Source organism: Acyrthosiphon pisum, chromosome X, assembly GCF_005508785.2.
Source record: "Acyrthosiphon pisum isolate AL4f chromosome X, pea_aphid_22Mar2018_4r6ur, whole genome shotgun sequence".
Taxonomy (NCBI): domain Eukaryota; kingdom Metazoa; phylum Arthropoda; class Insecta; order Hemiptera; family Aphididae; genus Acyrthosiphon; species Acyrthosiphon pisum.
In genome coordinates this window covers 473,289-488,562 of record NC_042493.1, presented here as the reverse complement: position 1 = coordinate 488,562, position 15,274 = coordinate 473,289, and the positions used below count along the sequence as shown (strand labels likewise).

General features: G+C 28.3%; 1 protein-coding gene across 1 annotated transcript in view; it reads left to right on the top strand.

Annotated features, from left to right (window-relative positions):
- Nucleotides 1-15,274, top strand: part of LOC100163607 (mucin-22) — a 300,159-nt gene that overhangs the window by 278,137 nt on the left and 6,748 nt on the right. The window contains exons 3-4 of the mRNA XM_029485815.1: nucleotides 13,109-13,223; nucleotides 13,446-13,603. Of these exons, the coding sequence (XP_029341675.1) occupies nucleotides 13,109-13,223; nucleotides 13,446-13,603 (273 nt within the window). The remainder of the gene's footprint in view (nucleotides 1-13,108; nucleotides 13,224-13,445; nucleotides 13,604-15,274) is intronic.

Genomic DNA, 15,274 nt, shown 5'->3' with positions numbered 1-15,274 from the left:
ATGTATATTAAATATTTCTGTAGGATCTATAATATGTCGTGTTAACTATTTTTTTTTTATTCGTGTTTTCAAATTCTTAAACTTTATTTTTCGTAAAGCCGACAAGCCGTATGAAAAAAATATTTTCGAAACTGTGATTGATGATATTAACAAAAACAAAAAATAAGGGTAAACATAGGGGTATTGGTGCAGAATTCTATTAAATGTGAGTAAAATAAAAAAGTTTTTTTTTGGCACACTTTACAACTTCCAGAAATAATAATTACCTGTCATTAAAATTGAGTGGAGTAGGTATTGTTGAATACTTTTTCTTGTTTTTTTCTTTTAAGGAATAAAACTAAAACTATAGGTAGGTACCTACTGTCATATAAATGCTAATAAATTGTGAATCAAACGAAGTGTATAAAGCGTAAAAATAGATTTTCAATTTCAATATCAAATTATTGTTATAAAGAATAGTTTTTCAGTCCGAAAAATGCGGGGATACCTGACTGATTATTATTAATTAAAATTAAATAATAAATTTGGTCTGTTTTTCGAATTTTTATTGAACATTAGATGTTATTTATTGCAATTTTATAATTTGCAGTACATTTAACTATTGATTTTTAATCGAAAAAATGTTGTTATGGTAGATAGTAAACTATATATTTTTTGTATTTTGTTCTTTGTTTAGATAATAGAATCATAAATTACAATTCTGATAAATCTTAAGATGTCAACGCACTATTTGTTTGCTCTTTAGCTGACTTACAGATACTAAACGCATGTACGAAAGATCGTTTTTTGTTGTAATTTTGTAATTTTAGAGTAAAATTATCGAAATAAAAAACAAATAAATATTACAAAAATTAAAAATATAATATTTACGACTAATTGGCATATTTTTTTGTTTAGTACTTATTTGAATTTATATGTAAGTTTAAAAAGGAAAACAATTCGTTTTTGAGATAATATTAGACAATTAGTTATGTATCAAAATATGAAGAACAATATTCTGGAATCAATAATAAATCATTGTAAGTACATCTAGATAACTTCAGCTGTCTGCTCTCTGCTACATGCGAGTTAATAGCTATTATTTTAATTTATTAGACACATTTATTGTTTCTCGCGAGTACATTTTAATAATATTTATATCCATCTTATATTTAATTTTAACGTGCCCAACTTTTTAATACAGAGTGTTTTTTAATAATGTATATTCTGTTTAACGTCGTATGGTGTTCGTCCTAAATGTACCCCCTTAATGAGTAAATTATATACGAGGGCATCGCTATGGCATATATACATGCTTGGAAGTCATTAGCACTTCGTTAACTATATAATATACGCATATACATAAACATATGCATAATATATATTATATAGAGAGAATTATACAAGATTAAAATATAAATTTAATTATAATTTCAACAATAAAATTCACAAAATGATAAACATAATGTACCTAAATGTATTATGTAAATGACGCGTTAAAAATTCAAAGAGATATTCACACCAAATGATTGTAATTTATAACGGAAATCACGATAGATAGAAGTATACTAACTGAAGTAGGTAGGTACCTAATGAAGTGACGAATTCGAAAAATCGGTCAAATTAATATTAGTTTCCAAAGAAGTTTCGTGAAATCGAAATGTAGGTACTCATAACTACGAGATGAATAAATTAATGTAGTATCAAAATATAAATATATACCTATATTCAATAGCTTCACGAGTAATTTTCATACTTTGGGTGTATTTATTAGGACGAAAGAAAAGAATAATTAATAGCAAAAATGAAACCAGACATAACAGGAACCAATCTGTATTCTCGCATACACATGATGTATATTTCAAAATGCTTTATATTATGTATATTGAACGACGGTCAAGTATAAAGATGGGCAGAAAGTTTTGGGATTTGAAATAGGGGTATTTTTTGACAAATGAACCTGTGCATTTTCACCACTAACCCAATAAACAAAAATATTTAAATGTGATTCATCTGCCTCGGGTTTCAATTTATTTTCCGCACAGAATAGTTTCAAAAGTTGTTTATGTGAAAGTTCACGTTACAATGAAATATTATTAACTCAACACAAAATGGTAGGTTTTTTTGGGAATAAAAAAAAAATTCACGATAAACGCCGATTGTTTGTTTTCAGGTTAATAAAAAAAAAATTCTCAGGGATTCGAGAAGATGATTTTATAATTTATTCATCTTCATAACGTCACCAATATAAAGCGTGGGTGTCATTATTAATGGATATCACACGAATGAGCATGAAACACTTTTTGTACGATACAGTTGAGCAAATTTATCGGTGTATCAAAGGATATAGAAATACAAAAGAAACCCTTCACGATTGACCGTGAAAAATTATTTAAATAATATTACAACAATAATGAATTAAATAAAATAAATACAATTTATATGGTAAAAACGTGATCCTAACCTAACCTCCATCTCAAAATATTGTCTCTATTGCTTGCCAATTAATTTATACTTGTAAACATTTATTAGGGTCAATTATTCGCCACTTTTCGATAAAATAATTTTAGTATTACTTATACCTTCCTTGAAAAAAAAAACAGGTTTACGACTTCTTTTTGACGCACTGACATTATATTATGCGAACGATCGAACAGCAGCTCAGTGCATACAATTTAATTATTTCTATAATAATTTGGGAACAATTACTTATCTACTTATTTACTGCTCATTCTAAATGTATAACCAGTGCTGAATGTTTAAAACTTTACGTTTATAACGGCCAGTATCTATATCACGGATGAAACTCATATTAATTATTACTATATTGTAGAACTTGTTGTAATTTATTATTCGACAACATTGTCGATAAAGCTGGGTTCGGTTTACGGTTCATGGATCGTGTAAGTTCGTAATAATTGGTGTAATAATACGTGAAAATAATAAATTCAAAAAAAAAAATGTTGGTTTAAAATATGCAATGTCCAATCGTGTTGCTAAAAAGGTAATCGTGTTTTATATTAATCACAATAATCGAAACAATGCAACATACTAGTTTATATTTAATCACACTTGCCTAGAACATGTATATTCAGGCATTGTATATTCTCGCTAAAATAAATGTAAATTTAAGTCCTTATACATTATTCCATTTGATTAACTAATAAAACAGGTGCTATACATATACTATATACTAGTTTAAAACTTTAAAAATTTCACTGCAGAGCGATCGGTACATCACAACATGATTCTATTTGTCGTTATTATAAAGCAACAAATACACAACCAACAATAATATTATCTATGCATTTACCTACGAGTGATATGATATAAATTCTAGTTAGATTTTTTAGCGTTCAAAACTTTATCAGTGAGAAACAAATTTCATCTTAAAGAATATTACTACGCTGTATTTATATATTATTATTTATTATACACCGCAGAGGGTTGTCACTCAAATGGCTAAATCGTGTATAGTGTAAATCACCCACTGCCAACAAATACTATTGAAACGTTCTGAATACGTTTCACATAATGTTTGAATAATTTACAACGACGTCTGTACGAAACCCCCATCAGCTATACAGTAGACAGCTCGAGTTGGTTTTCAAAAGTGGGACATGATAGACACTATTTTAGTACCTATAGGCAAATACACGGATGACGTGTTAGACGGGACGCGAACATTCCCATCGGTGGAAATTTCTTTCCAGACACGTCAGTACGGTCACATACAGGAAAACTCACCATGCACGCTCATCCCCCATTTTTCGTTCAGTAATGAATTTTTTCAAATTTTAAATTTAATTAAAGCCCACATTTTAAGACTCTTGAGATATTTTTGTACAGCCCGAGAATTGGCAACTTTTGTTTTTCATATGATAACCTCCTTTTTTACTGGAAATTATTTAGTGAACAGGTAATTGTTTTGAATATTTTGATGTATTTATAGGTTTGATTGAATATCTTAAGTGTATAATAATTATTAATACTAGCATTATAAGTATACCTATAGTAACATAGCTTCATCTACTAAAGTCTGCTTAAAAGAGTTATTTTCAAACTCAAATTGATTTATTTAATTATGTATCTATTTGTTTGAAGAAATATTTACTAAAACAAATAAATAAATAAGATAATAGTGAAATCTTCTACTTTTATAATAATTGATTACCATTTGAAATAATTATTATTTCTTGATGCTGGAGTAAGACACCACGTATTCAAACTTGGTAGTTTATCCAGAGGTGTGCACTTAATAATTCATACCAAACTTCTTTAGTACATTTTAGTATATAAGAACACATTTTTCTTATTAGATTGCATGAAAAACTTGATGTGTATTAGATCGTGTACTTCAAATTATTTATTAAACATACCCCGGATGGACCTGAAAACAAGATGGGTACTTATCTAATATTTATCAATTTTTAGAACAAAAAAATCATAAAATTAATCAAATCTGTCCACCGTTAACCTGAAAAATATGAAATATTACACTTAGTTAGGAACTTACCTAATGGTATAACGCGTACTTACAGGCTTCATTATAGTTTTCATCTGTTGAGTGGTAATTATGCAGGCATGAAATAAATAATATGAAAACTATGTAGATAAATAAAAGAAAATTTTGAGGGGAAAAAATGATTAATAACACCTGTTCTATACTTCTATCTAGTATAATAAAAACAATATACCTAAAGCGTACTTTTAGGAGTACTTATATTTAATTTAATTACTTATTTGATAATATAAGCATATAATATCTGTTATTGATCATTAATTCAATCTTGATCTAAATCGTCCGCATGTACGTGAGGTGTTTCAGACCAACACCTCACGTCCGGACGTCCGCTATTGAGAGGTTCTACTGTTTTTCCAAAGTTTCTCTGATGAAACCGACTATGCCCAAACGACTAATTAGGGAGTTGGGAAATCCAACAGACTTTAGATGTTTATCATCATCGTCTATGATCTATCAACGTCGCGTTATTCTCCAGACGCTCGTTCACGTTTTAACACCGTCCTGTATATTATTATATTAATATTACACTCTTTATAGGTACCCTTCTCATCACATGATAATAAAATATAAAATATTGTAATATTATATTATATACCTCTCGGTCTTTTCGCTTATCATCGTAATACTCGTATGTTCGTAGGATATTATCCAACTACGCGAGATACACCATATCCGCGTCTCCGCACATTTAAATATGATGTTATTATTTTTATACGGTCGCGAGTGAAGGTATAAGTACCTACCCGGTAAAAGTATTCGCGTCGGAGCTCCACTTGTATAATACCTATATAAATAATAACACGGGACGTGAATTATGATAACACGTCTATAAAATTGTTTTCTAGTTCGTATACTCATATTATTATATTTATTAACATCATAATGATGAGTACATAATACTGCATACAATGTGCAACAAATGTTTCAACAGTATACATCATGTTTAACGGAATTTATATGTAGGTATCTCGCTCAAGGCCAGCGGCATAATAACTAGGATCGCCCGTGGCCAAAAAAAGACTAGTATAGGTTCTAATTTATTAATTTTGTTGGGTATAATAAAATATTCATAAAATTTAAAAGTAAATTATTATTTATACATCCATACGTCATATGATATTAAATAATAGTAAATAATAATATTAAATATTAAATAATAGTAATCATTATCTACATAGGTTATAATTTGAAATATTTTTAAAATTGCTTCTTTCCGTAACAGTTATTGTTTCCACAAACACACCAATCTTTTCCTCAAAATTCATCTTTTGAGCGGTTTCTTATTCAATTGAAGGTAATGCTAATGTACTCGCACACTCATTAATCTGAGCATTTAATGTATAGGTACTTACCTACTAGTCTAGGATGATTATAGTAGGTATAGTGAAAACCATACATTTGGAGTATTAAAGTTACCATCATTACCTACCAAACTACATCAATAAAATAAGTTATATATATTTCGTATGACTGAGTAGAGCAACAAATTTAAACATGTAAATATTAACAGACAGAGCTAATATATGGAATACCTAACATAAAATAAAATAAAATAAAAATAAGCTTAGTAAAACAAATGGTAACTATTATAGCTGGGATATATTTGAAACTATAGATTATAAATGATGATGTTGATAAAATACATTTTTAAAAAACATCATGCCTACCTACGATATTTATCTTTAATATTTTTAAATTGCTATAACATCAAAAGGTGACGAAATAATTTTAAAATGTTTCCATGTATGTATAGAAAATGTTATTATAAGCATTTGGTGAAAATGGCAAGTAGGTACCTATCTTCGGTTATTCGTTTTTGAATTACAATATATTGTCATGGATTTACATTTACCTGAACGAACTACACAACAATAACTTTTTTTGGGAAGGGGGCTAATGTGCACTCTGTGTGGCTAAGCCACTTCTCCCTAGATCCACCTATGCGACTGACACAACAATAAAATACGGGTGACGACGATGAGATTATAAATTGTCTACAATTTGATCCTTAAACAATAGCCACTAAGAGCCACCTTAAGTCATATATTTTACGTTTTGTTTAATAAATATTACACAGTTATAACACTTTTATCGATCAAGTCTATCATCTTCAATAACTTCCACAGTTGATAAAAGTCTATATTACTACACATGACATTTAGTATAGGTATAGATAGGTATATTATAATATTTTACTTTAAAAAAAAATTGAAAAAAGAATATTATTGTATTAATATTTGTATACTTCATGCAAGTTATAGTTTTCAAAAACATCTTCTTGGATAGAACAATTTTTCAACAACAGGATTTTTCGTAACGAAGACCTCATGAGTTTTTGAACAAAGATGTTCGAATATGTGATTTTTGAACACACAATTCACGTTGACGAATCCGACAACTACCGAATTCGCGTTAAATTAAACCAAATGACAAATAAATAAAACCCGACGGACACGACATGTTTTTTTGTCACCCCTTTGTGCGCAAGTGGTTGGTGCAGATTATAGTCAATACCTATTTTTATTTTCATTTTTATATTAAAAACTTAATTCAAAATTGTTAGCAAAACATTGACCAATGAACAAATATATTTTCATGTACGATATAGTACGCAGAGGAAATTCACACCAACGTGGCGGGGTGGTGGGGTGAAAAATATTTATTTCGTTTCGCCGTTTTTGTCGGCTGCAATGTGATGGCAGCGTATAAATAAATTATGCTCGCTGAAAAATCTTCTCCCGCTGGATTCGTTTTTCCTACGACAGCACCTGCAGCATAGTCTGTAGTAGATATATACTATCTTCTATATTATAATGTTTGACAACACTTGCCGGCTGATTAATCACAGTACAATGATACGAACAGCAGATGCCAGACGTCATGAATATACACTATCGTAGTGTCGTCGTGCTTTGATGAAGATTGTTAGACGACCTAGTTTCGCAAGAAAAATGCATTGAACATAAAAAAATTCAGGTGGTACTACGGTTGGTGAGGACGAGAGGTGAGATGAAATCGCCGTTAGTTCGAGTTCAAAACATGTAAAACCATACAGATTTCCATAAATATTTTTTTTCTCGCGGTGGTAATGATACGACAACAGCTGAGATTTATAGGAAATTTTAACCAGTCGGGGTCAGTAATGCAACGTTTTAATCAGAATGAAGAATGGAAAATTGTCAAATCGTGTTTGTATATAGCGCGTGCAAGATATATATATATATAGATACCAAAGACGTTATTTTCTACCTAGCGTTACCTTGGTAATGTCACAACGAATAGTGACGGCTGAAAGTCAAATTAGAGCTAAGACCCGAATAATATTATAATAGATGATATACTGAGTTCCTTCTAATCGAAATGTTGCACTAAACCAGAGCAAAATAGAAACAAAACTTCTCGCATACGACCATTAATTTGCAGTGTCAGAAAAATACGTGTATAGGTAGGTAAAAGTAAGTCTAGTTGTAACTTTTTTCTCATTGCTCAAAATATCGTCACTAACCTGCGGACCCTTATTTATACTACTTTTAAACTTTATTTAGTCATTAATTGTATTAATTATTACGATTCATACGTAGATTGAATCCTGAAATAAATAAATTGTGATATAACTTTAACGTAAGCAAGTAGGTAGTGGTACCTACCTACTTCATGCAGCACAAATAATAGGTAGGTAATAAAGTTTTGTGAATAAATATTATTTTAAACGACATACCTAACCATGGGTTTAACGGTTATATGAGATACGTTCTGTGGAAAATTAAAAAATATCGGAATCTCAAGTGTTTTTTAGCCTATTGCATTTTCTAGGCCCCCTAATGCGTTCTAAACAAATTGCACGGGGACTCAAAATTATCTCAAAACCCGATTTCATCTAAATTACCCAAGGGCAACAACTTTCGCTTCGGCGGATATGCCAAGCGTAAACAACACAATAGAAGGCTAATAGATTCAAAAATTAAGAGCAAAGTAGCATAAGTAGCAAATATTTCAAAAGTATTAATTTTAATAAGTGTAATCTTTATCTACATGGACAAAACTGGAGAAAGATGGATAAGTGGGTGTCGCTCTGCTGTACATTAGGTTACAAGTGAGTCATAGTAATGGATGGAGTTAAATTTGAATCCAACGATATAATATCATTGTACTTATACGAAAAACGAGTCTGGGCGAGTCAGTCTATGATATTACCAAGATTTTTTAAATTTTGTCAAAATATTCGAACTTTATATGCATATAAAAAAATTGCACCTGTTTATTTTTAATATTTTTCAACTGCTATTGCAACAATATATCAGGAGCCTTTAATTAATGTAATGAAATTTCAAATTTTATTGAAATGTATAGAAAAAAAACCTAAAAAAAATTGGAAACTGAACAGACACACAAAAACACACATATAGGTATACTTGAATGCGTGATAAAGAATGTCCTGTTTTACCAATAAACTAAAAAAAATATTAAAAATCATGAGATTAATGAAAATAAAATGTTGAAAAGTCATATTTTTCACAAAAATAAACTATATCAAATGGCTTCAATGGTTTTAAAAATAAAAATATAAAAAAATAACTTTATCAACTTTTTTACCAAAAAATTTAATTTAATTAAAAAATAAAATATGACGTGTAGTCCTTGTCTCTATCTAATAAAAAAAAAACAGATTTATGATATATTTATTATCTCAAGAGATATCGCAATGGGTAAATTCTCGCGGGACACCCTGTTAATAATTAATATATAATATAATATTATTATAAAATCAATTCATTCCCTCAGAATCTAAGGATAATGAATATACTTAAGTATAAATAGCTTAGAATTAGTCTATATATATTTAAATATTTTTAAAAGAGAACATTTTCAAGTTCATCCAATTAATATTTTTTGAAAGTGATGAAAGTGATGAAAGACACAAAAAAAATTTTAATACGCACATCATTGTTAAATTTATACATTCTTCGGTCTGCTCAGAGTCTAAATACGATGCTATAACAACAATGGTGTGGTGAATTATTTTATTCTTTGTTTCTATAACGTCAATGGATATAGATATAATAATATTAAGAGCGAAGCGGTGACTATATGACGTAGTGGTACTAAACTTTACGGTAAAATATAATAAAATGTCTACGCCGCTCAATGTAGTAATACACGCGGTTAACGTTCAAATTGAATTTTGAGGTCGGTGAAAATTACAAAATATTAATTACTTTTGTTTTAAATCGCAAATAACAACGAAAAGTAATCTGATATTGTGAAGCTAAAAGTAAAAGCTATTCCATAGTTAATACGTGGTAAATATTAAAAATTCGATAATGATAAATTGTTATTCGTTACCTGCAAATGCACTAAACGTCATATTATTTTATAATTCGAGATGAATTTTTTATTTTATTTTCACAATATTGGTAAGTTATTGCTTCGTATTAACTTGCTGGATCGTGTACACAGTTTGTCTACTGAAACGTTTTATTTATGTATTGCTTAATATTTAAATTCCAAATCATAGATTGACATGTTTCGTGAAAAATCATAACTCGTAAGTTGATAACTTTTTATAATTAAATTTGGATATAGATTAGCGCTACAATAAATATATTGTACTATTATAAACTAAAGTTCTATACTATATGGGCCGTATATATAATATAAAGTGGATAAAAAAATTAAAAAAAAATTTATCAATTGTTTTTGGAATAAAAGAATCGATAGTTAAATAACAATAATGAAAAAAAAAACTCATTTTTACTTTGTCTAATATTGGGTATAATACTATAATAATGAAGTAGGTGCCAAGGTAGATGATTTAAAGTTTAAATTGAGCACATCATCAAAACGTTGTAACATTCATATAATTTTACACGAGAAACACGATATAGGCCCCTACCTATTGACAAGAAAAAAACATTTTTAATGAAAAGTGCAAATAAGTATTGTTTGTAGGAAAATAATAATAATTGTTACATTATACAGATCGAAGTGTATTTACCACATGTATTATACCGGTCTACATCGATCTTACAATATTTTTTATCGTACATTTTGAAAAATTCGACATAGTATTATTGAATCAACTGTCCACTTTGTATTGTCTACAACATACCATAAAAGGGACCTAGGACAATTAGGTGCAATACAATTCACCACCGACCATTGGTCTTGGAAATTGGGCACGTGGACAATTAAACGTGCATCATATTTAGAGACGTGAGGAAAAATAATCCCTTATACAATGCTGACTAGGACAATTAACCTTAAAACAATGAAATTGGTACCTATTTGATTGTCAATATAGTATGTTGTAGTACATTAAAATGTTAATAAATAAGTAATTAAAAATAATATATGAATAACCTAAATATTTTGGGTGATAGGTACTTATACCTCTTAAATTCCGATATAACATACATAATATATATATTTATTTAACTAGTTTCGACAATTTCTTTCATCTTATATAATACTCTTTTTGGTTTCTATTTTGGCAATATCTTTTTTTCCTTGTGGCATCACTACATGGAGGCAGAACTGTTTTTACACATGGCTTAACCCCCGTCGTTTATTAAATCAATAATTGGTACAACTTTTATATGTCCTAATGGGCCGAAATATGCCCTCAGGGACCGATATGCCCTCAGGGGCCGACATGCCCTCGTGAGCCGATATTTTGGAAATATATGGTCTATGGTATGTTCACATATTTTTTACAATTTTTCCCTATGTTTAACTCGTTTTTGTCAATGTTTTCAGTCCATGCACTGAATTAGCTTGGATCCAAAAATCAATGTGTTTAATTTTCTTTGCACCCAATTATATCCACGCGAAATAAATAGTCAAGTGCAAAATTGTCTGTAAAATAATTTGACTTTTAAGTGTTATTACAGTCGTAGCTTACTATCAACAATTGGATATATATATTTACACCGGTCAATCTGGTACCTACCTATTATATTTCTCCGTATGACGACCGTACATATTAAATATTGTAACAGTATTGATCTAACGATTAATATGGTTTTGACGGTAAAATTAAATAAAATAATATTATTTTATTATATTAAATTCTATTATAAGCCCCTACTGATCGTTAACTATACCTATTATAATTGAGAACTGAATTCGATTGGAAAAACAAAATGATGCAGTAGGGCAACAAAGAATAGGATTTATTTATTTATATTATTTTGTATACCTATTATTATATTATGTTGTAATAACATGCTAATCCCTATTTTTATTTTTATTAGTTGAAGGCGGGAAAAATTTGTAATACCTACGTGGGAAAGGGTAGATTAATTATTGATATAATTAGTGGTGGATATAGAGGAAGGAGAGAAGGAACGAAGTTTCTTAACCAGCATGTTATAGGCACGAACTCAAAGGTGACATCGGATAAATAATAATGACGGTGAATAAACGTTAAAATGGATACGAATTTGCTAAAGAATACATTTTGAAACAGAAATTATCTTTATTTTTTTAACATGATCGTTAAATACGAGTTTATGCTGAAAAATAAAGTACTTACATTTAAAATTTAATTTTTAACATATTATTATAATTTATCTGCATTAGGTACATAATAATATATACGAGAAATATATATAAGATGTCATATTTTCAGGACAATAATGAAGTGGAAATGAGGTTCTTTAGTATGCAAACTTTTTTGATTTCTGAAACAAACAATTTGACTTTACAGAAACAAATGGTTTTTTCCGAATCACTGAATATAATAAATTTAAATATTTATAAGTTAAGAGGTATATACGATTTTTTATGGGTGAAAAAATGTTCCTGCTATAAATTAAAATGTAATAATATTTAAATATCCTACCCAGTATTATAATTTATTGTTGTATATATAATTTCGCTAGGTATACGAAAAAAAATAACTGTGATTTAAATGTATTTAGTATTATAATCTGCTGTTGGTTCATTATTTCGGATCTTTTATTTTCTATATTTTTAAGTTACATAGAATCGTAATTTATAATTTTTTTTTAATTAACTATAATTTATGTATAATAATAAAAAGTGTAGTGGTGTTCAAATTGCATTGCAGTCGTTTTAAATTTTTACAATACACTTTTTATACTGTTTATTGTCATAAGTATTTATCAATATTATTTATTTTTGCAAAGACATTAAAACAGTTATTTTTCTATCGCATATTTCCAATGTAAACGTTTAACTTTGTATTTTTTCCTTGGGTGGGTATTAGGTATATTATAAGTTAACATATTATTAAGAAAAAAAAAATAAGGAAATCCATCTCAATAAACAACTCAGACCTTTGGATAGTTTTACAAAAATATAATAATGGTAAATGTTGTAAGAAAATTTCTTCAAAGTAACAAATGTTCTTTCATCAGTTGTTTTCTTAAAAGAATATTTGCTATTTTATTCAATTGACTATTGACTAATCGTGGCTCGACATATCAGTCACGTTTTGTCACATATTATTACCGTGGTTTATGTTATTACTAATTACAATAATTTAACTGAAATATAATTTTAATAATAATTATTTTAAAACTTAAATACAGTTTATGTAATATGTATGATTTTCATTTATTATTATTAATTATGTTACAGTTGAATCTAACAGTCAGTTTGAGGCAATACGTAGTTATCTGAAGGAATTAGACGTGATCGAGAATGTTTGGATTGGTTTGAAGCGGAACAGCGAGGCTAGTGAATTCACATGGACGTAAGTATTGTATATAATATTTGAAAACAATTTTACTTGCAATGCGACGTTTTAAAAATCGATAGGTATACGATGATGTAATTACAATAAATAAATAAACTTGAAAATTAAATCATAAATTATTATAATTATAAATTTACTGTATTCATCGGCTGTAACTACATAATAATATCGATTGTTTATTATTCATCAACTACTACCTAATTACATTTATACGCACAGTAATTACCAGCCACTTGCAAGGAGCGGATACTTTAGAGAAGAAGTTCCACGTTCATCGGACCCTGTTTGCGTTGTCACTGACCCTACGGCCAACTTCAAATGGCACAGTTTACACTGTGGAGGCCCCGAAGTAGCATCATTCGTTTGCGAACTCCCAGGTATATACCTAATTTAATATTGAGTTTATTAAAAAAAATGATAGATTATTAATTTGTTTTAACAAAGTCAAAGGTACACATAAAATATTTAGAGCTCGAAAACCAACTTTTAATAACTAGGTAGGTATAATATGTACCTACCTAATATAATAGGTAATAACAAAATATACACAATATTATTATAACTTGAATATTCAAGCTTTAGGTATTTAAATTTTAAATGTTATAAATTTTAAACTACAAAATAATTTGACAAATTTTGTGATTTTGACAAATTTTAATTATATGTTCATACATTATTATTTTTGATATTTTTAAGTTACCTACTATAAAAACTAAGTCTTATGCGTAATCTTAACGCTTTTCATTAAATTGTCAAGATTTTCTTACCGAGAAACAAAACTTTTATCAACATACAATGGAAACATTAAAATTTTTGTAAATAGCTTCAAATTAATCTAAATATTCTAAAAATATTTTAATTGTATTATCTGACACACAGTTAATTTTTGCTAGTAAAATTTCCCAGGAATTTCTATGCATCTTACATGAAATTGAACTCCATATAATATATAAATTTACAGATCCGTTGACCGTATATAGGTATAATATTATACCTACATAATACATATACCAAAGCTTTTTTTATTATCAATAATAGACACCTAATTAATATTTATCATATATTATAGACTATAGACCAATATAATAAAACTGACTTAGGTATATTGTGAATTATGACTTATGACTGATAGCTGATAAGATAATATCAACTCATTGGTTAATATAAATAATTTAATCGTAGAGAATTTGTGTTATTCGTTCGCAGAACTGATACAATTTTATATTAATTATACAAAAATAAAAACAAAACAAAAATCTGTCACTAGTCGTATTTGATTGTTCTGCGTTCATTGTTATTTCAGAATTGTTGACTATCCGATAGTCACTAATCACTATCACAAATCCTCTATACAGTGTTCGATGTTGCTTTTAATTAACTTAATTCAAGTTTCAACAAAGTATAGAACCATCTCGAAAAAAATGTTGTCCTTCAATCTTCAGATGGTGCAAGAATAATAATTAAGGACATTTTAATATTTTACAGGATACAAACACAACGAACAAATCTATGATTTGTACATTTAAAATACTCACTTAAATCTATAAAAAAATGATATTGATCAAGAAAATCTGATATCAGAATAATGAAATCTTTTTCTTCTGTTTATTGTCAGATAAATATAAACTGAAGATAAATACTAATGGAGATTTAAAATGTATGATTACTATGAATTCATCCTGTCCAAAATTATCCACCTACTCCAGTGTTTGGAAGGAATGAGTTCCAAAAGGAACGGATTCCTGGAACGAATTCCTTTTTAAACAACGGCACGATGAACGAATTCCTTTTTATAAAAAAAGAACGAGAAAATGAACTAGTTCTTTTCTTTAAGGAAAAATAACAAAATTGTTCGTTCCTTTCTAGCTCCAATAATTTACACAGATAAGTATGTAAAAATCGAATTTAAGATATTTTTTTTTATCGTGTGCGGAACCAAGAGACAAAACTTATTCATTCAATTTTGGTAATTTATTTTTCTAATAATATAATATCATCAATTCATAATAATCAAATTATATTATAATCTATATTCTATAGGTACTACA